Source organism: Alligator mississippiensis, chromosome 2 (genome assembly GCF_030867095.1).
Source record: "Alligator mississippiensis isolate rAllMis1 chromosome 2, rAllMis1, whole genome shotgun sequence".
Taxonomy (NCBI): Eukaryota; Metazoa; Chordata; order Crocodylia; family Alligatoridae; genus Alligator; species Alligator mississippiensis.
Genome location: NC_081825.1, coordinates 230,129,103 through 230,151,549, shown reverse-complemented (window position 1 = coordinate 230,151,549; position 22,447 = coordinate 230,129,103). Strand labels below are relative to the sequence as shown.

At 41.9% G+C, this 22,447-nt stretch overlaps 1 protein-coding gene and 1 long non-coding RNA gene across 16 annotated transcripts in view; one reads left to right on the top strand and one right to left on the bottom strand.

The window, feature by feature from the left end:
* The window catches only part of GPHN (gephyrin), a 631,726-nt gene that overhangs the window by 318,452 nt on the left and 290,827 nt on the right, over positions 1 to 22,447 (bottom strand). For 13 of the 15 annotated variants that reach the window (XM_059722870.1, XM_059722873.1, XM_059722869.1 and 10 more), the window contains exon 3: positions 8,536 to 8,593. The exons of the other annotated variants lie outside the window; for them this stretch is intronic. In XM_059722870.1, the coding sequence (XP_059578853.1) occupies positions 8,536 to 8,593 (58 nt within the window). The remainder of the gene's footprint in view (positions 1 to 8,535; positions 8,594 to 22,447) is intronic. 15 annotated transcript variants of the gene reach the window in all.
* The window catches only part of LOC109280500 (uncharacterized), a 125,913-nt gene that overhangs the window by 5,681 nt on the left and 97,785 nt on the right, over positions 1 to 22,447 (top strand). The window lies entirely within an intron of this gene.

Genomic DNA, 22,447 nt, shown 5'->3' with positions numbered 1-22,447 from the left:
ACAAATTTAAACACCAAAGAACAGAGGCATAATGACATTTCCAGTATTTACACTATGCCTATCACACTTTGTAGATACTTGAGAGATACCCAAAACATCCCCTATAAAAATTATGGCATACTTTGAGAAGAAACCTCAGTAGATCATGCAAAGGTTTTCAATTACTCTCGTTGTTTTCATCCCTTTCCACACAGCAGCCAAACCATCTTAAGTTTTATAGTGGATGTTTTGGGTATCTCTCAAGTATCTACAAAGTATGATAGGCATAGTGTGAATGCTGGCAAATTGGCCATCAGTACTATTACAGCTTTATGGAAGGTGCTGTATATTATTGTTGTGCTGTAGATAACGTTTTGTGCTCTGACATTTTTACAGCTGAAGAGAAGTAGAAGCATATTTTCCCAGTGACTCAAAAGGAAGTCCATAATTACATTGTTGCAATCGTTTATATTCATGGAAAGGTAATTGATAAGGATGCCAAAAATAACCAACTAAAGCATAGGTATACAGACAATCAAGTTCTATCTATTGTTTTTTTTTTTTTAATATGACCACTAACTGACTTTAAATTGTCTGTGGTTTGACAACTTTACTGAAGGATCTCTAGGCCATCTCGTGGCTATGAATATTGTCACATTTATTGGCTCAGTACTAGTACTTGAACTTTGAGTAGATACTGGAACATATCCTACTTAGCAACCATTTCCTTGAAGCCAAAGAAGGAAATTATTGGGTTTTTTAACCATATTTTTCTTTTTTAATTTGCTTTAATATGCACATCTAAGCTAATGTCTTCTGGTTCCTTATGTAGGTCTGGATCTCAGATAAGAGGTTCTTTCTGCTGGGAAAAGAGATGAACTGATAGTTGATCAGGTCTGAGAACTGTGGTCTCTTTGGCCACCACATGGCCATCAGAATGCCTCAGACTTCTCCTTCCAGACATTCTTTGTGTTGAACTCAAGAGAACTGATAGTTGTGAGGAAGATAACAGCATAGATTTTAGGCATCTCTAGTTAAAGGTGCCAATTGCCAAGGATTTCTCATTTAAAGAAAAAAAAAAGGAATAAACCAAATCCCCTACAATAACTCCAAACAATGCCACAGAACTTAACGCCACCTGCTAAAAGCATACCCAAATAGGAAGGCCTTATGTATTTGTGGAAGATGTCCAAGCCTGGGCTCTGATAGGCCTCAATAGAAAGACAGTTCCAAAGCTCAGGAGTGATTCCTGAAAGTATTTGCTCATTTATTTTTCCCAAGCAACATTGGTGTGTAGAAGGAGCTTGCAAGAGGTTGCTCTTGTCTAACCTTAGGGATCATGATGGAATATAGGGGAGCAGGTAGTTCCTTAGGTATATATAGCCAGGCTAAACTTAGGGGTTTATAGGTCAAAACCAGCACCTTGAGTTGCACGCAGAAATCTACTGGAAGCTAGTACAGAATTTTGAGCACTGAAGTAAATGCACTCTTGGTAACTCACACCCATCAGAAAGTGGGTGTTCTGCACTATATGCAGCTTCCAGACAGTTACCAAAGGTAGCCCCATTGCAGTAGTCCAGCCTTGAGGTTGCAAGCCTAGACTATGGCAGTCAAATTTGAATGCAAAATAAAAGGTCACAGGCTTTTCACCAGATGGTGTTAGCAAAAGGGACTCACGGACACTGCTGCAATCTCAGAACACTGGTGCAGCAAAGGATCAAAAAGCACCCCCAGACTAAGAACCTGAGTGATAAGGGGAGAATGAACCCCATCAATGATAGGTATCCCTATCTCCCTCAAATCATGAGATCTGTCAACTACCATCACTTCTGTGCTGTTGGGATTCTATTTCTGGTCCTTTCTTTTTAGAGTTTTATTGTTCTTGAACCTCAAAATGAACAGATTGATTATAGCTTCTCCTGAGATATTATTCTGGAATTCAAATAGTTCAGGACATAAGCTGCACTTGCTTGATTTTCTGCTTAGGCAATGTATTTCATTGTTCAACTTTTTATGTGGAAGATATGCATGGCTGGAATCCTACTGAAGCATCAGTGACCTGATTCTTTTCTGACCATTGATTCAAGCATTAGAGAGGTATTATCTGTCATCACCCAGTTATTATTGTTGTACGCTGCTGCTGTGAGCAACTTGTGGGTATTTCACACAAGAGCATACACTAGTTGATTTACAGCATCTAATTTCTACTTCAGACCAGGTCCTTAAACCAAAATTTCTCTCTGCATATGTTCTCCAGTCAGATCAGCCAGATCACTACATGTTGTTAACAAAACTCTGTGCGTCAGATATCCTATAATCAGCAGCATATCTATTCATTTTTACACAATATGCTCAGTTGTGCTGGAATCACTTGGCCCTTATTCTGTGTTATGACAAAGCTATGTTCTTGAAGTAGCTGAGTTGTTTGCTGGTAATGATTTCTGCTTTCTCCTATGAAGATGCTCCTCTTAGGGTTTATCTAGGAAGTGGCACATATGGATACCTTTCTGCTTGAGAGGTTTAGAATGGACATTAGTAAACTTACAAAAAAACCTCAGAAACACTGCTACTGAAGAATACTGAAAGTGTTGGTCACTATAGAAGAACTGCATGAACCGTCAGCAAAATTATCTTGTTACAATGCCCAAATAACCTATCTCAAATAGTCCTGATGAGAGGCAATCCCCTTGGGAGGTCACATCCAAAGTAAATGAGAGTACCTCCATCCTGAATCTGGGTTGACATTTTTTTCAGGAATTTTGACCTAGCACAGCTTTGTCTCCTTCACAATACTGAAAAGGAAGGATGGCAGATGATAGATCAAGGTCTCTATCCACTCTAAGAGCTTGTTCTTTCACAACTGTCTGGAGAAGGCAATTTATAACTGCTGCCATCTACATTTATTCAAAGCCAGGGGACTAACTCTGCTTCTAAGAGCCTTTAGCAGTTATATTGTATAGCTCTGGAGGGCTATTTATAACGTTTACATGACAGGGGGTGAGATCAAGTGTTTTTCCCCCCTAATAAATTGCAAACTGTTGCCCAGGGAGGAATATTAATGTAGGACACTGTGATTCTAATAAAAACCTCAGGCTCTGGACATAAGGGACAAAAGTCCATTCCCAAGTAGAACATTTTTGAATTCTTGTATCTAATATCAGCTGAAGGAAAGTGCCACCTACAAAAAGGCTCCATTTTATTAGGATTAGTTCAAGGCATAGTCAGAGTTCTTTTAAAAAGAGCTAAAAAAGGTCTGTGAAATAGAGGAAGAGAGATGAGGAACAGCTAGCAGGCAGCAATATTGCGTGAAAAAAGATTCACTTAATTAATAGAACATCAAGACCATTAAAAAGGAGAGATGGTTGTTAACAACAGTAGAGCAAAGAACAATGAGTCATTAAATAAAATGACTCCCCAAACTGCATGAATAGAAATGCCACTGCTGCTGCTGGGTAGAGCAGGAATCAAAGCAGGATGCTTCTATTGCAGGCAGAAAATCACCTTGCCTGCTTAGGACATTAAATGGGGGTTGATTTTTGGGAAAAGGTGCCTATGGTAGGTAAGTAAATACAATAACTTAAAATTTAAAATTGAAATCAACAACCTAAATTAGGGATTAAATTTACTATACTATATTAAAATAGCTTAAAGATGTAAAAATATTCAAGTATATTCTGTTGCAAAATTTTAGAGAAAGTGGTACCAGTCATTGGCTAAACCCCAGGAACTGGCACTCGCTGATGTATTACGCCAGGTTCTGAGTGCAGTAGCTTCTTCTACATGTTCAGAGAATATCTCCTTTTCAGTTTATTCAACTAATTTAGCTCATTTAAAGCTAAGAGGGGACACCAGTGTGGGCCGCATGCTCCCACTGGTTCCCGTGCCTGCTCACTCCCAGTACCCCCCTCAGCCCCACGGTACAGGTGGGGGGCAGTGTGCAGCCATGACCCTGCGATCGCCAGCAGTGAATGAGTGGGTGCTGAGTGTAGGGAAAAGCGCCCCCCCCCCCCAATGGCCAGCGTTCCCTGCTGCAGCCGCTCACAGCTTGCACAGGGTTGTCCTGAGCAGGCACAGGCAGCCCCACATGGGCTGTGAGCGGTTGCAGCATGGGGCGCTGGCTAAGAAGTCAGTCTGGATGTGGAAAAAAACAGGGAAGTGTTTTCTTCTAATCTTTGTATAAACATGAAGTATGATCTACTATTTCTAAAATACTGAAGGACATGCTGACCAGAATCCATCAGTTTAATTCACTAACTACAGATACTTCCTTTGCTTAATAAAGCTGTTAATTTTAAATAAAAACATTTTGATAATTTTTCCTATGTGTATTCTGCACATTTAAGATAGGGGCTTTGGTCCAGAGCAGCATTGGCACACCCCAGTCAAAGTCCCCAGCCTTGGCTGTAGCCAACTCCTAATGCCACTAGGAAGGCTTAAAAACACCCTGATACATGTAACAGAAAAGGGGTGGGAGGTGAAGGGGCAACCAGCGAAGCCCAGAAACATAGGAAATATCCATAAGAGAACATAGGCATAACTACATCTTGATCACCCCTGACCAGTGGCTGTACCCCTCTTCTTAAACACCTCCAGTGAGAGTGCACAATATCACAACTTCCCTATACAATCTATTCTACTGCCTCACTGTTTTAACAGTGAAGAAGGTTTTTTCTGGATATCCAACTAAACTTACTTTGCTGTAACTTCAAGCTATTGGTTTACATCCTTCCTCCTCTCTGCAGCAAGAGAGAAAAGGTGATTTTCCTTTTCTGTATGATAGCTCTTCAAATATTCAAAGACTTCTATCATGTCCCTCTTAAGTGTCTTTTCCACAAGCTGAACATACCTAGCCCCTTTAGTCTCACCGCATATGACTAATATACTAATATTTAAAAACTTAAAGAACTTAGAGCTACACACAAACAGAATAAGAACCTGAACAAGTTAAGTGAAGCTGAAGACTCTGGTGTTCCACCTGAGACCAAGGCCAAGTTAAAGGGACTGGAGTGAAAGGTGCTCTCACACTGGACTTCATGTACCTCTGGAGCTGAATATACCCTTGCAACTGAATGCAAATATAGAGTATGTGTGGGCCTGGAAAACACTGTTGGTAGAACCCTCTTGTTTGCATGTGAACCCTGCAATGGAACACACACACACACACACACACTCCAAAGAAGCATTAAAAAGTAAAAATGCAGATAAGATTAAAATGTATTATTTAAGCCAAAGTTCCTGCTTGCTGATTAAATCATGTTTACAATCACTTTGATTATTATCAAAGTAATTATAATCACATACCTTGGTTATTCTACACAGCTTAGCTCCCATGCGTCATCTGTGGTACCTTAGTCACACAATATCACAATTTTTGCTGCCTGGGAGTGGGAGTTTTGCCCCAAATTGATCATGCAGCAACACATATGTACTGAAGAGATACATACTCTGAATACATCTTGTGTATAGACATACCACATGCTTTAAATGTACATAAAGAGATGAATATATAGCATAAAACAGACACACTGTACACACATACACAAAGTATAAACCCACAGAGCATGTTATGTGAACATCAAACCCTGAAACAGCTTCCACACAAGAGATGATAGTTACTGGAGAGAAGAAAAGCATGCATCTTCTTCAACTGCTCAGAATAGCTGAAGGTCTCTGGCTTAGTGCAGTGGACTCTTTCTTATACAGCTACACTGACAGTACTGAGGTGAAGGAAGAACATACTTCTTCCCCTCTGGAATCTCAAGGTAGTTGAGTACCAAGAGATGAAAAGAAGTGGACCAAAACAGTCTGTTGAATGAGGACACATGTAATAATTAAAACATTTCAAACACCAGCTGTATGCAAGTACACCTTTGAAATGCTTTAAAACAGGGGTTGTCAACCGGGGGTATGCAGACCCCTGGGGGTACTTGGGAAGGCCCTAGGGAGTATGCACAGGAAGGTAGGGATGGAGCGCTGCCACCCACCACCCCATGCCGCCACCTCCCAGGACCACGGTTGGGGTCAAGTGAGGGCAGTGGGCCATGCAGGCACTGCCCGGACAGCTGGACGCAGAGGGGAGTGAGGAAGCTCATATGCGGCAGCCGCCACCTACCACCCTGTGCCGCCGCCGCTCTGTGTCTGGCCACCAGGGGTACACTTATTGAAAAAGGTTGAAAACCCCTGCTCTAAAAGCATCTGTTATTTAGGGCTTGCCTACATGGGCAATTATTCCAGAATACCTCTGCAGGACTAGCTGTTCCAGAACAACTATTTCTATATAAAACCAGGTGTGGAGAGTCTTAAAAAAATTAAACTAAACTATCCCACTAAATGACCAACATGAGAATGCCTGGAGCCAAGTCAAAAATAGCTATTCCAAAAGAGGACCTCTTTATTTAAGATACTATTTTACTTTTTGCTATGTCTCAGCAGGGGAGGCAGGGAGCTGTCAGGTTGTAACCCAAGCAACACCTGGAGTTTGGCTTACATCTGGCTGCTCCCCTGCCAGACACCTGCCAACTCCAGGACCTACAGTCCTCTCTGCCTCTCCATTTGCCTGAGAGGGGGAGAAGAGAGGTAGAGGGTACTGGAGCCAGAGTGTCAGATTTTTAGCAGTGTGGTTAGGGAACCCTCCTCCCACACAACTTCTCTGCTCTACCTCCTATCCCTGTGAGGGGAGGGAAGAGAGAGTGAAGTATAGAGCCACAGGTCACACTGCATGCTTCTCTAGCACCCACTGGTTGGCATAAAAGGAGGCTGTTCTGTTTCTAAATGTTCCAGCCAGGAACTGCACAGGAATGTGTCCCCTGGCTGAAAGGTTTCCTTTAAGAAATGCTTTTAAGTGTGTTTCAGTCGGAAATGTTTCACTAATTAATTCTATCTACAGCCTTTTAGCAGGTTTCAAGAGCAAAACATTTAAAGTGCACTTTGTGTTCTTACACTGAAACTGAACATATCATACAACTGATTTGCTTTCTTATTTCTTTTTCCATTTCACTTATTTACCCAGTGAAATCTGGCAAGTCAGTTTCACTTTCCATTTCTTATACACTAGCAAGCTGCCACTGTTTGGGTTTCCAAAATTGAAGGAGTTTATGAGTTAAAATTAAAAATTGGTGCTATTTTCCAAATCTCATGAAAAAAAATCTAATCAATTTCTCAGATTTGCAATTCATGTTTCTTTTTTGAGAATATGAAATATGATACTAATTTTCAAAGAAGGGAGAAGCTTAGGTTTTTTAGTGGTGGCAAACAGATAGATTCTGCTATCGTGTGAGAAGGTGCAATTACAGCGAAGTTATATTTTATTACATTAAATATGAACTTGGTCTAGAATGCCTGATATTTTAATGCTTTTGCACACTGTGAAGTCATAACTGGGTCAAATGGTTATAATATCTAATTATTTGATTTATTAGTTTTTGTAGCCATTTTTAACTCACTTTGTACAACCCTAAATAACAATAAGTGGTGCAAGGCAATGGGATAGTCAAGTTGATTGTTTCTTATTTTAAGTCTCACAAGATATCATTACAACACCAGTTACACAGGCACTGCTAAGAGCTATATTCTAACCTAGGGTAAATGTACATCACTCCATTGAACAACAAGAAATAACACAAATTGCTATATTTTTTTCCTTGAGTGTATTTGGTTTGACCGAATTCTGCTATAACCTATTAATTGAAAAACCGTCATCCATCGAATCAAAGAATTCTTGAAGCTTCTTTGTGTGCCCACTGTTTCCATCTACCTCTTTTTAAGATAAAAAGATAGCATTGCTAAACCTAAATGTGCTTTTGATTTCAGAACAAATGTGAACACCAGATTACATATTTGTAAAAGTTTAAAACAGATAAACCTTTTCAAAGTTAGATGTCTACAGTTACATTTCTGAATCCATCCTGAGACTTAAACTACATGACTGCTGGACATCAATAAAACCTAACAAAGTGAATGGGAGCTAAAGGTAATCAGTACCTCTGAAAATCAGGCTAGGTTTATTTTAGGTTTCTAAACTTGGATTCAAGAAACTAAATAGACACTGGGCTGTGCAAAGTTTGGCCATAACCTTGGATTAATACTGACTGTATGATAAAAGGCCCCAAATGTTTCAAATAAAGGTGTCAAGTGAAAAACTGAAGGGGAAAATGTGACTGTGGTACTGAGATTCCTTTAGGTTGACCCCAAAAATTTGGCCCTATAGAGATACAGATCACTGAACATATTCAACAAACATAATTAGTAGTTAGGGCTTAGATAGAAAAGGGGACTTGAGAAGTGTACGGGAAAGACAAAAGTTTCATTTTTATCTTCAAGCTGTTCTTTAATTTCACAGACTGCTCTAGATAGTTGGTCAAGTCAGTTATTCAATATTTAAGATGATTTTTTTTTTTTACTATTTTCAATATTTATTAGTTAGGGTATAAAATGAAGACCATACATACTTTGTGCATTTCAAAGCACAAAACAAGGTCTGCCTTTTCCTTGTAACAAGTTGGGTATTCTCTCCAACAAAACACTCCAGAGTGTTGAAAGACAGTAGTAATACTATACCTTGATTTCTTCTATTTCGTCTGGCACTATCTTGTATGCAGATATAGTCCCACCCAACCTGAAATTGGGAGAAGAAAATATTCTCAAAATCAATAACACAAAGTATGGACTGTGTTAATTCTGTTGCTGCTAGATCAGAGACAAATAAAGCCATCTTGGCATTTTAGCAGTTCAGAAAACTTTTCTGTCACTATCCAAATAAAAATCTCCCATAAGAAGCCAAAACAAGCATTAGAAGCAAGGTGTACTTGACTAGCCTGAAAGGTAAAAAGTAGGTCAACCGAGCAGAAATTATCATCACTGTGGTTTTATTTTTTATTTCAACTGTCACTAAATATTGGATTCCAAGATTTATTTTTTTTTTGGCATGGATGAGTTTAACTATTTTAGTGCTTATCACAATTTTACTTGGACAGCTCCATCAATTTAAAAGTGTTTCTTGTAAATTCTATGTTGAAATGTGCCTGAATGCCTTGGAGGATGAAGACCTCTAATTATGCATACCTGTACTGTACAATATAGGTTGTGGCAGTGCAAAGCTTTCTTTCCTCTCTAGGTATATCTACAGTGAACAATGCAGTGTCATATATAGATACCTGAGCTGTCTCTAAAGGTGTGTACAGAAGTTGCTTTTTTCACCATTTAAAGCACTTTATTGCCATAGCTTAACAGAAATGCACAGTTTTATAGCACTTTAAAAATGGGTATGGTCCTTTAAATTAACTTTTGTTAAATGAGGTATTAAATTTGATGCACTGTATTTTATAGTACGTTAGCAACCTACTGTAATTTAGGACGCAGACAGAAGTGACAATTTTTGCCCAATCTGGCTACAGAAAGCGGTCTATAGCCATAAGCAAACATATATGCATGGCTGCAGACTGCTTAAAAAATGGCCACTTGGGTGTTCAGATGAAGACATTTCAAAACAGAGCATCTTCTGTAACTTGTGTCTGTGCTGCCTCCCAGCCTGTTGCTGTTTTCAGAATAGAAGGGGGAAAAGGGACTGGAGGGACTTTGGTTTGGGATTTTTTCAGCCACTGCTGGAAGGTGGGACGTGTGTATTGGAGCACCCCATGCTCCAGCACTGGCTGAAGAATCCCTACATTGAGCTCCCTCTGCTCCCTTCTCCCTCCTCCCATTTGAAAACAGTGCTAGGGAGCAGGCACGGAGGAGGGGTCATTGCTAGGAGAAACTGGCTACAGGCTGACAGACAGCAGCTGCATCCCTTCTACCCTAGAACCAAGAGTGAACTTCTGTTTGGTCTGGGGGATCATAACTCAGAACACTTTCTGCAAAGCACTCTCAGTTATAGCAGGGAGCTACACTTCTGCTTGTGCTCTTAAGTAACTTCTGTATGCTGGTAAAATTTCTGATCAGTGGAGAAGCCCCAGGAGGCTGTAGAGCACCCCGTGTCTCCTAACCTGGGAAGTGCCACCCCCACACCTGACAGAGCCACCCCCACACCTGACAGTGCACTTCTGTCATGTTTAAAAACACTGTGCTGTAATTCTATAATGCTATAACAAGTGCTCTAAATTACAGCACTGTAAAACGTGTACAGAGCACTTCTGTACACACCTTAAGAGGTCAATGAGGTAACTACAAGCAGCTAGCCATCTAAATGTGTAGCTCTGCCCTGGCTAATTTACTACTTAGCAGCCACAGCTCCACACTAAAGCAGCTAGATTGCTTTTGGTACCCAAGCTACATAGCATTGTATTGTAGACATGCTCTGCCTCACTACTACTACCTTACCCTTCTCAGTTCTGAAGTCTATACACTATTTTTTGAGATGAGAGGAACATTCAAGCTTTGTGCCCAATTCAGTTTCAGGACTCTTATCATGCTGTCAGGTTATTTTCCCCTTGTTGTGATGGTTTTTCGAGACATGTACACCTTTTCACTAGGAACAGACCTGAGAACAAAGACTATTATTTTATTTTAATACTACCTAAATTCCAATTCATATAAAAAGACATTATAGATCTGCCCTGTGGAGCTGGAAAATTAATTTCACACAAAACTCCAAGAAGGAAGAGGGAAGCTGTATCAAGATTGGATGGACTGAGGTAACATGAATATGAATAACACAATTATTCCACAGAGGATGGAATGCAAGGGCAGGATGGTAAAAGAGGGATCTTTTTTAAACAATGGCTACACAGAACCGATACGTAGAAAACTAATAAATCAATATAGTAAAATCAGTTGACCTGTTTGTTTCTTTCAAGATCAGCTCTGCACTTTCTTTCCTGTTGGTTCCTGTCAATGGAATGTATTTCCTAACCTGGTCAATAAAAAGCCACTACCCCTTATATTCTGTTTATTATTTTTTTAAGATCCAATACCAAACCCATGGAAGTCAAAGTCTATTTTGATCAGATAAGTAATAAACGCTCTCAGACAGCAACAGCATTAGGTGATAAAAACCTTTCACCACTACCAGCATATGCTATATTTGAAATACAAATCAAATATTTAAAGCTTCCATATTCCACAATACAGTGCCAACGTAGTATTCTTTTGTGCCAGCACTTCTATACTGGTGTACATTAGAAGGTATGTGAAGGAGCACTTAAAGTACATTTCACTCTACAGACAGTCATCAATGCAGGAGTTGAAAAATTAATTTTTTTCAACCACCACAGAGAAATGTTTCTTAAGCAGCTGGCTTTTTTCCCCCTTCAAGTGTCCGTAGTTTAAAATTTGTACTTGGAAAGATTCATAGATTCATAGATGTTAGGGTTGGAAGGGACCTCAATAGATCATCGAGTCTGACCCCCTGCATAAGCAGGAAAGAGTGCTGGGTCTAGATGACCCCAGCTAGATACTCATCTAACCTCCTCTTGAAGACCCCCAGGGTAGGGGAGAGCACCACCTCCCTTGGGAGCCCGTTCCAGACCTTGGCCACTCGAACTGTGAAGAAGTTCTTCCTAATGTCCAATCTAAATCTGCTCTCTGCTAGCTTGTGGCCATTGTTTCTTGTAACCCCCGGGGGCGCCTTGGTGAATAAATACTCACCAATTCCCTTCTGTGCCCCCGTGATGAACTTAAAGGCAGCCACAAGGTCGCCTCTCAACCTTCTCTTGCGGAGGCTGAAAAGGTCCAGTTTCTCTAGTCTCTCCTCGTAGGGCTTGGTCTGCAGGCCCTTGACCATATGAGTTGCCCTTCTCTGGACCCTCTCCAGGTTATCCACATCCTTCTTGAAGTGTGGCGCCCAGAATTGCATGCAGTACTCCAACTGCAGTCTGACCAGCGCCCTATAGAGGGGAAGTATCACCTCCTTGGACCTATTCGTCATGCATCTGCTGATGCATGATAAAGTGCCATTGGCTTTTCTGATGGCTTCGTCACACTGCCGGCTCATGTTCATCTTGGAGTCCACTAGGACTCCAAGATCCCTTTCCACCTCTGTGCCACCCAGCAGGTCATTCCCTAGGCTGTAGGTGTGCTGGACATTTTTCCTCCCTAGGTGCAGCACTTTGCATTTCTCCTTGTTGAACTGCATCCTCTTGTTTTCTGCCCACTTGTCCAACCTATCCAGGTCTGCCTGCAGCTGTTCCCTGCCCTCCGGCGTGTCCACTTCTCCCCATAGCTTTGTGTCATCTGCAAACTTGCACAGAGTACATTTGACTCCCTCATCCAAGTCACTGATGAAGACATTAAAGAGTATCAGTCCAAGGACCGAACCCTGTGGGACCCCACTGCCCACACCCTTCCAGGTCGAGACCGACCCATCTACCACGACTCTTTGGGTGCGACCCTCTAGCCAATTCGCCACCCACCGGACTGTGCAGTCATCCACATCACAGCCTCTTAATTTGTTCACCAGTATGGGGTGGGATACCGTATCGAAGGCCTTCCTGAAGTCCAAGTATATGACATCCACCCCTCCTCCTGTGTCCAGGCGTTTCGTAACCTGGTCATAGAAAGAGACTAGGTTGGTCAGGCACGATCTGCCCGCCACAAACCCATGCTGGTTTCCCCTCAGCATAATTTGTCCTGCCGGGCTCTCACAAATGTGAGCCTTGATAATTTTTTCAAATACTTTACCAAGGATGGAGGTGAGACTGACTGGCCTATAGTTGCCCGGGTCCTCCTTCCTCCCCTTTTTGAAAATGGGGACCACGTTAGCCCTTTTCCAGTCCTCCGGGACTTGGCCTGTGCGCCACGAGCATTCGAATATTCCCGCCAGTGGCTCTGCAATGACGTCGGCCAGTGCCTTCAGCACCCTCGGATGGAGCCCATCCGGGCCTGCCGACTTAAAGGCATCCAGTTCTTCCAAGTGACTCTGCACCACCTCAGGATCTACGCATGGAAGTCTGGCACCTTGCTGCTGCCTCTCTACAACCCCAGTGAGAGACTTGTCGTGCCCCTCACTTAGGAACACTGAGGCAAAGAACTCGTTGAGGAGTTCAGCCTTGTCCCCCCTGTCTGTCACCAATTGTTTCTGCCCATTTAGCAGGGGTCCTATTCCAGCTGATAATTAAAAGTCCTTAATGGTTTTGTCCTTTTATAAACAACTATTTACTTAACATTTTTATCAGGTTTACAAATCATTGACATTAATATCTTTAGAATAAATCATTAAACATGCATTGACAAACATTATTTTGTTTAGAAAAAAACAACATGGAGTTACATAATCATCAAATGTTCCTATTGAACAGGATGTAACCATACTACAGCAAGAACTTCTTTATGCCTCCAAGTTGATTTTATTAAATTTGAGTGAAACTGCTGATCCTATCTATATTCCTCAAACCAATCATAAGTATGAAATGCTATTATAAAAAACACTGTATGTGTATGCCCTTTTTTTTGCAGGCAAATGTATTTTGAGCATTCATTACATAGTCACTATCCATTCATTCCAACAATTTAAGTATCTACTCATCTTCAGTGTGTTTTGCAGCATAACTGAAAGATTTAATTTTCTTGTATATCTTCTGTATTCTTGGGAAACATTTCCCTAATTTTGGGCTATTTTTCTCTTTCCAAGAAGACTATCACTTATCAGCAACATGACAGCTACAAGAATAGTACCAAAGGATCACTTGGCAATACATACCTAACAACCTGTAATATTTGGTTACATATTGCACCCCAATATTCTCCAATGATTAGACATGTTCACCATATACATATACAATTTCCATTCCCATACTTCCAGTGTTCTGCAGTATTCAAGCTTGATATATTTTTAACCTGATTGCCCTGAGGTACCAATGAAGCAATATCTTAAAGATTTCTTTTATTATAATACAAGCTGAGGTTGCTGGTTCTTTTTAACAGATATCTAGTTTTTGGGTTAATTTGTCAATTTAAATCTTTTTTACTGACATGTTAAACATAGACTTTTCTTTGCTAGGAAAGCAGCCTGCAAATGTCAATATAAATCAGTTAACTTTCCTGCTTCCTAGTCAGCCAGAAGCTATCACTTAAAATTCTGTATAGAACAATTGTTCAAAAAAGATCATAAATATAATACCTAACTTGAAAGTATCTGTGCACAGGGAGTATAGGCTAGTTATACTGCCAATTTCTCAATAAATTAGATAAGTCTATCTAGCAAACTGCTGAACAAAAATATGTATTCCATAGCTCTCTCAATCTCTGGTTCACTTTGGGTGCAATCACATGTGAATTTAAGCCAGTTTAAATTTAATGTACATTAATCTAATGCAGATTAAAATGGTTTTGGCAGGTGTCTTCATGTGGTGGAATTTGGGACTAACTTTAGTCCCAAGTCGCTTCACTTTGCCAAGTGCCCCTGTGGCCACCAGGGGCAGCTCCAGCCTCTGGACTCAAGGATGCCAGCACTTGGCAGCCATGCTGAAGAAAGAGCCAGATGCCAACATTTGGAAGCCATCTTGGAAACATACCCCTGCCCTCTAATCCCTGGTCAGCCCCTTCCCTGCCCAGGAACCAGGTGCCCAGCAGCACACGGTAGCTCCCTCCTTGCCCATCCTGCCTTCCTGTACCAGGACTGCCCCTGCCCCTGCCAGTGACACCCTGCACCCTGCTGCTCCAGCCTGGCCCTTGCCAGTGATGACCAGTGGGGTGCCTGGTCCCAGCAGGCACCCCCATGCCCAGAACCCAGGACAGCCATGTACCCGCCAGCCAGGGGCCAGGGCACCGGCTGCAGGAGGCCCTGGCTGATCCCTTCCTCCTGCACTCCCTGCTCTAGCCCACCTGGCCTGCCACCCCCAGCACCACTCTCAAGGTATGCACATGCTTAAAACAAAAAAACTTTACTACTCTCATAACACCTATCCCTCATTCCTCCCCAGCAACAAACAGCACACCTCCACCACCCTCCCCACCTACCAACAATAAAAAAACCATGTACAAGTGGCAAACTATACAGAGAACAGCCCAGGCATGGGGGAGGAGAGACAGCCAGCTAGGAGCCCTGGTGCTGGGCTTCAGCCAGCCCCTTAGTGGCTGGGCAGACCTAGGACTATTCCCTGTGTTAACGTGGAGTAATGCATCTACACATTTGTTAAATCTGCATTAACTAATCCAGTTTAAATTTGATACTTGGTTTGGGCAGGTATCAAATTTAGGCTCACATAGCCTAAAATCGCCATTTTTTAAGCCACATTAAGGGCACACGTGTAGACACGCACCCTTAATGCGGCTTAAATTGGGCTAACCCGCATTAAATAACCATGTGTAGACGCGCCCTTTTTTAGTTAAAATCTGGATTATTTGAAGTAATGCAACTGGCATAGGAAAAGAAATCACATCCTTGTCTGTCCTGAAACCACTGAGAACTTCTAAAGGATATGCATGTTAAGGCTGCATGCTGCAACGAATGACTATTGCAATTTTTGTTGAAAAAATCATGCTAAGATTCATAGTAATAAGTTCTGTGCTTGATGGTATTTGTAGGATTTGGTCCTTATTTCGCATGCAGTTATGTTCTTCTCCCAGGATGTGTCAATATGGTTTCATTCATTTCATGGAGCAGAACCACTGAAAATGATAATGCGGTTCTGGAAATATCATTTAGTTAATTAATGTTCCCCCTGCTGGCTCTGCAGCAGAATAGCACTAATCATTTTCTGGGTCCTATAGAAATGGAAGCCATTTAGAAAAAGAATTTAATGGCACACCAGTGGAGAATTATAAAATATTTATACAGATAAATTATCTCTCTATTATTTGTCTTAGATTTTTTTCTTTGAATGAAAAGGATTTACAGACAGGTACATCATAATGAAATACAGCTTAATTTATTATGCATTGTGCTTTTTTTAATAAAAAGAGAGAAAGAAAGAGCAGTTTAAATATGCAAGATCTCCCCCATGTATTCTGCTTATATATTTCTCTGCAAACTAGTCACCTTCAAAAATGATTGTGGTACATGGAGTTGGAATGCTTTGTACAAAGGATACAGAGCAAAAACCCTCCTCATGAATTTGCTGCTTTGCTTCGTGATTCATAGAAACAATCCTCCTCATAAGTTACCACTACTGTTGCTATCCTCAAGCAGAGTTGCACTGGTGAAGAATTACTGTTTTCTGTTCCTCCCCCCCCACACACACACACACAATGTGTATGTCCATAGGTTAGTTAGCAGTGGTGAATACTTAATTATAGGCAGGGCAAAGACATTTTCATCATATGCCTTCTAACTTTATTGTGACCTGGTAGATGACATGTATAGAAATGCATCAGGCCTCACTACGCTGCAGCTTCTGCTGTTGCTATCCTCAGTCAGAGTTGCACTGGTGAAGAATTACTGTTTTCTGTTTTTTTCCCCCCCCAGTGATAGTATAACACACAAACTCATGCCTGACCTTCCCTTAGATGTGGTTTAGAGGGAAAACTTCTGGGAGCTAGTTGCTGTAACATAATTAAAATCCACTCTATAGTGGTGTAAATTAGGGCCAAACCTTAATGCTACTGAAGTAATGTCCATGAGGGAATTTATGTCACTGCAGACCAGGTGTAGCTGAACTTCCTTCTGCAATACCTCTCCTTTCCATTCCCAGCTATCCTACACCCCTGACCCACCCGAACATATCTCTTCTTTTTCCTTATACCTGAAGGGGTGGAAATGGTATGCATGGAAACCAAAAGAGCCAAATATACAACACTGGGAAACTGTTCTACGGAGGGAGAATTCTCCGCTGGTCACATCAAGACACAAAGTAGCCCTAGCCGACCAAAGACTGTATCTATGATACATCTTCCCAGATCAAGTCAATAAGGCCACTGGCAGATATTGCATTAATATTGCAATAAGTTGTATCATGCCACATGTTCAAACAATTTCTCTCATGATAAAAATGGTAAAGCAGCCTTAAAGACGTTACTTGTTAAATATGGAACAGCTCTGTGGCTGTTTTGCCTCTCACTTTAGTTTGAATGTGTAGCCTATTCCACATGCTTGGCTGGGTCCTCCTGCATTCCAAGGTACACTGCTTCCTGCCTCTGCACCATCCTGCCAGCAAACTCGGGCTGCATTTCCAGCCCCAGCTGCCACACTGGGACAGTGACTGATCCATCACCATCCCCCAAGTTCTGTGCAAGGGATGGAGAAAGAGCTGGCACAGCTCAACCCTTCCCAGGGATATCTGGAAAGGGTCAAACCATAGGGGAATGCCCCCTTGCTTGGTCTTACTGATCAGCTGATTGGCAGGACAGGGGTTTGTGGTGCACAGAAGGAAGGGGGCAGGTGACCTAGATCACCCTTGACAGCAGCTCTCCAGCTCCCCAACTGCTGAGACTTGGTAGTACAACTTGCACAATACTTTTCTCCTCAGGACAGCCTGCCCTTAGAGTGCCAAGCCAGGTACATCGGGTGATGTTTCTATCATGTGACAAAATTTCTCAGCACCCATAACGCAATGAAAATAGCATTTGCCAGGGACCTAAATAATTCAGAGCAATTGAATCAATAGACTCATATGGCTGAATCAAACTATTAATTTTTGTTAAGGCTGTGAACATGTTTTAGAACTACAAAGTGATACTTCAAATCAGGTGTCAGAACTGTGCAGTAGCATAAGGATGGGTAGGTGAGGGGCATAAGACCTGCAGTTGTGGGCAGTGGGGAGGGCAGAGCAGCAATGGCAGCAGTTGCACAGGAGTGTGAGCAAGTGAGTGAGGCTTCCGTGAAGGACATCCTGGGATATGTAGCTCTGAACAGAGGTTTTCTGATGCTGGGGAAATGGATGGACTTACTGAGTCAAAACTACATCAGTGTCTTCAATCATCATCCCAGAAAGCAGGGCAGGATTGCACCTTAAAACTTAACAAAAAACAGGGCTTTTTGACAGTTCACTGCCCCACATGTCCAGGGGCCAGGACAGCAGTGACAGCTCTCTGACAGAGAGCTGCCCTCTGCAATCCCACCTGCTGTGGCAGCAACAGTGGCTCGAGACCCCCTGTAGCCCTACATTACACTGTACAGGTGCTACATGTGGTACTACAAAATGCAGAACTATAGTGACATTTCTGTTTCAACCAGAAACATTTCTGGAGCACTTGCACCATTTCTCTAACCTACAAGTGGGGTGCATGTCTATACCTGCTTTTTGTAGCACTCTACAAAAAGTAGCTTAACCTCTGTCCACAGCTTAAGATGTCATGCTGAGTGATAAGAAAATTATATATCTGAAAAATATTAAAATTGAACCAAGGTCGCAATGCATCCCAAAAATTCTTGCATCCAATGAGAGGAAGACTGAAAGATATAATTTTTAAGATTTTGGGGAAGTACTTCCATCTGTTATTACTGCTATAACCTTGGCATGGATGTATATGTATCATCAATCTGCAAATCCAAGGTTTGAATATTGACAGTATTGAATATTGAAAGGGGACACACCAAGCAACTCAGACAAAGACACGTCAGTTTTTAGTTAATGAATGCATCTAGGATATGATACATGAATGTATGTGGCACAATACCTGTACTTTAATGCATTTTTCTCACAGTGCTTTGGGACAGTCTTATTTCTATTCCCAAGCACTATTTTTGTTCATGGACTCACTGCAAGACTTCTCAATGAGGGGCGAACTTTTTCACTTTGTGATCAGAATATTTACTGGCAGAGAAACAATATTATAGCCAGAGAGGCAGAGGATCAGTTACTTTGCAAACAGTATTCACAGTGGTGTTTATATTCTTGACTATAATGCATCCTAAATAAAATCATGAATAGAGTTATTTCTCCCTTAACAAATAAATGATTGGTCAAGTGCTGACAGTCACAGACATTAAAAGAAAAACTGGGCATTTACTTTACTCTTTTCAGCAGAAATCTTAGCACTTTTTCTCTCTCCCCAAACAACGTTTCTTTCCCCTTGGCCTACCTAAGGACATTACTAAATAGCACACTTACTCTTACTTCAATACAAGCTGCTTTGCTTTGTTATTCACAAAGACATACATGTATGTGTGTTTGGGGCCAAGAGAAGCAGCAGATAACTGAGGGTTTTTTTAAGGCTGAACCAGAAAGGACTTGTGTAGGACCAGGACCCACATCTATACCACTACAACAACAGGTGAAGCTCAAAAATGTCTCTGGTTTTGCTTCATAACACAAAGCTCAAATAGGCCAGTACTATGCCCCCACATATTCAAAAGCAGAAGCTGTATATACTCAAATTTCTATTGCTATTGGGAGAATCTTTGTAACAGGGTGAAATATGAACCTAACCCTTCCATGGCATTTAGAACAGGGGCAGGCAATTATTTTGGCTGGAGAGCTGCTTAATGAGTTTTGGTGAGCTGTTGAGGGCTGTAAGGCTAAACCTGCCCCTTGACAGGTGCCGCGCCCCCTGGCTGCCATCTTTGAACCTCAAGTCCCTCCCCTTGCCTCCCGGAAGTACTCCTTTTGGGAGGGGGAGGGTTACCATGTCGGAGCCAGAAAAAAATCAAATCATATACTAAATGTCAAACACATTTTTGAACATATAACATATGTTATATAACATATTTGAATTTTATTCAACGTATTTGAATTTTATTAAAAAAACATTTTTGTCGTGATTTGTGTTTGCATACTATATAGAGAGGTGATTGCATAATAACTCAAAAATAAAAGTTTTATTGTATATTGTGTGGGGGTGTGTGGTTGAGCATGTACGTGGGGGGCTGTGAGAGTGTGTGGCTATGTGTGTGCGGGGGCAATAGGGTATTTTGGAGGGGTGTATATGTGGGAGGGTTGTGGGGGGCAGGGTGTGGGTGTGTGGCATTTGTGGGGTGCAAGAGAGGGTGGAGGAGTGTGGGGACCCCCCACGCACTACTCTTCATGGTGCACAGCCCCCGCAATCATCAGCAGCAGCAGGTGGTGGGCGCTTGGGATGTTTGTGGCTCATGCAGGTGTCACCACCCAGCAGTCTGCAGCTGTAGCCAGGAAGCCCGTCTCTATCACGCACGGCTCCGCATAGCACCTGTGCAGCTCCCAGCATTCATGTGCCACTGGGGTGAAGCCCCGTGTGATGGAGCTGGCTGTCAGAAAGCAGGGGGCGGGGTTCCCTTCCACTTCTGGAGGAGTCCTGGGACCTGCATGGCAAAGGGCAGGAAAGGCACCTGGCTCCATCATGTGGGGCTTCCCCTGGTAGTGCACAAGTGCCAGGAGCTGCATGTGCATCGTGGGGACCCCCACACAATAGAGACAACCAGTCTGGCTGTGCTCCTCATTGCCATGTGGAGTGCTGGCCAAAGCTGTGTGCCACCAAAAAGCAGCACCTGTGTGGGCGACGAGAGCCCACCGCCTGCTGCTGCTACCGCCAGACCTAACATGCCATGAGGGGGAGTGTGTTAGGGGTCCCCACCCTCTCTCACACCCACACCCTGCCCACCTAAGCTCTCCATGCTGCCACCAGCCCCAGCTCCACGCTCCTGCCTAGCTGCAGCTTCCCACCCCCTCGCTTTTACCACTTCCTTACCTGATGCCTGGAGCAAGCGGGATGCCAGGGAAGCTGAGTAGGTCCCCCAGAGGCTGCAGCAGTGGCAGCAGCATCCCCACCCAGAAGCTGTCTCATGACTAGGTCGAGCCCTTCTGCCCATGACGGTGTGAGAGAGGTGCGTGGGCTGGGCAGGGTACAATTAGCTGGCAGGTGCCTGTGAGTAGGATGAAATTGCCTGGCTGGCCAGATTTGGCCTGGGAGCCATATTTTGCCTGCCCATGATTTAGACCCTTTTACCTTCTAAGTACCTCTCCAAGGAAGAAGTGAAATTACTTCCCAACGTAGGTGATGAGACTAATTAAAAAAATCTGGTGGACAATATCCTCAGCCGGTATAAATCAGCGTAAGAAGGGAATCTGAAAAAAGCCAGATAGATTAGAGAACCTAGAAGGAAGAGTATTTCTATTTGGGGAGGGGTCTGAGACAGGACAGAAGTTCATGTCTTTTTATGCAAACACAAGGTGTTGGGAAAAAAATTATGAAAGGGGTGCCACAGATGTCCTATGACAAAATGTTTTGTTAAGAGATTTTAAAAAGAGCTATGAAAGGATCCTGGAGTACTCTGAGGACTAGAAACGGCATAAGGAATAGTGCACAGTAAAGTGGAGCCAGGATAATTTGGGCTGAAGCAAGCAGAAGTTTAATTGTTCAGTAATCAAAAACTAAATACCACAGGACAGGATAGGCATGAATTTCCAGACAGATACGGGATCTCTAGAGGCACCAAGTTTAAAAAAGTTTGAAAAGGCTGTAGCCCAGAAAGGGACTGTGTGGAGGCAGACAGAAACTGAGGAGTAAAAAAGAGATAAATAATAAAGTGTAACTGATGTATTGTTCTATATCAGACAATACTGATAGAGAGAAAATTATTATTTTAATACAGATGCATCTTACAACCTGCTTGATGTTTCATGTTCTGGAGCTGTAGGTTAAGCAGAAATAAAACTCTCATTTTTTAAAATTCTAGTAGTCTGAAAATAAGCCAAAAATGTCAGGATCCCTTTGTCTGCACCAATTTTTTTGTGTGGTTCACAAGCTAGAACTGTAATGGGCTTTACCTGTCATTACTACCTTTTTCTGTTTTCATTTAGAAATACATTTAGTCTGCTATGAAATATATATATATATATATATATATATATATAAAACACACACACACACACATATATATATAAAACACACACACATATATATGTGTGTATACACACACACACACACATATATATATATATATATATATATATATACTTAAGCTTCTCTGGTGCCCTTGGACTGATGCAGTGTTGCTTGGCTTCCAGAACGTAAGCTCTGAGCAAAGATGTGAATGCAGGATGTCATATATAGTTCTATGTTTAGTGACTACCATAAGAAGCTGAGCTATTGATTCATCTGTTAAACTTAATAAATGAGTCATGCTGAATGCAATGGAGTTTTCTAAAAATAACCATACACCCAGCCTGGCTGCTGTCATTTGCAGAAGTTCTGAGATGCCACTTTAATTAACATTAATCTTTTCTCAGGCAGATCATGCTGTCTAAATGATGTCAAAGATTTCAATGCCATCAGAAAGCTACATGTCATTAAAGATCTCAGTGAAATTCTCCTTTCCTCTTTAAAACAGCCAAACAAAAATCACTCTGGTCACGTTTTTCCAGCCCTATTTCACAAATATGTTCATGTTATTTATCAAAACGGCACTCTGTCTTTTGATTGATTTATAAACTAAGCAGGTTATTAGAGATATGAAATGTTATTTGAGAATGAACCTACGTTTGTGAGAAGATCAAAGGACTGGCAGTCAGGATCTCTGTGCTCCATTTTCAACTCCAGTGCTGACTTGTGTGACATAAAGCAAATAGCAGTATCTAAGAACGTCAAGCCCAGATGACTGCAAACAGTGTAGGACTAAAGGGTTGAGGCAGCTAATGTATCTTCAGAGAACCTTTGTTTTTTTCCCCCAGATTTGGGAGTATAA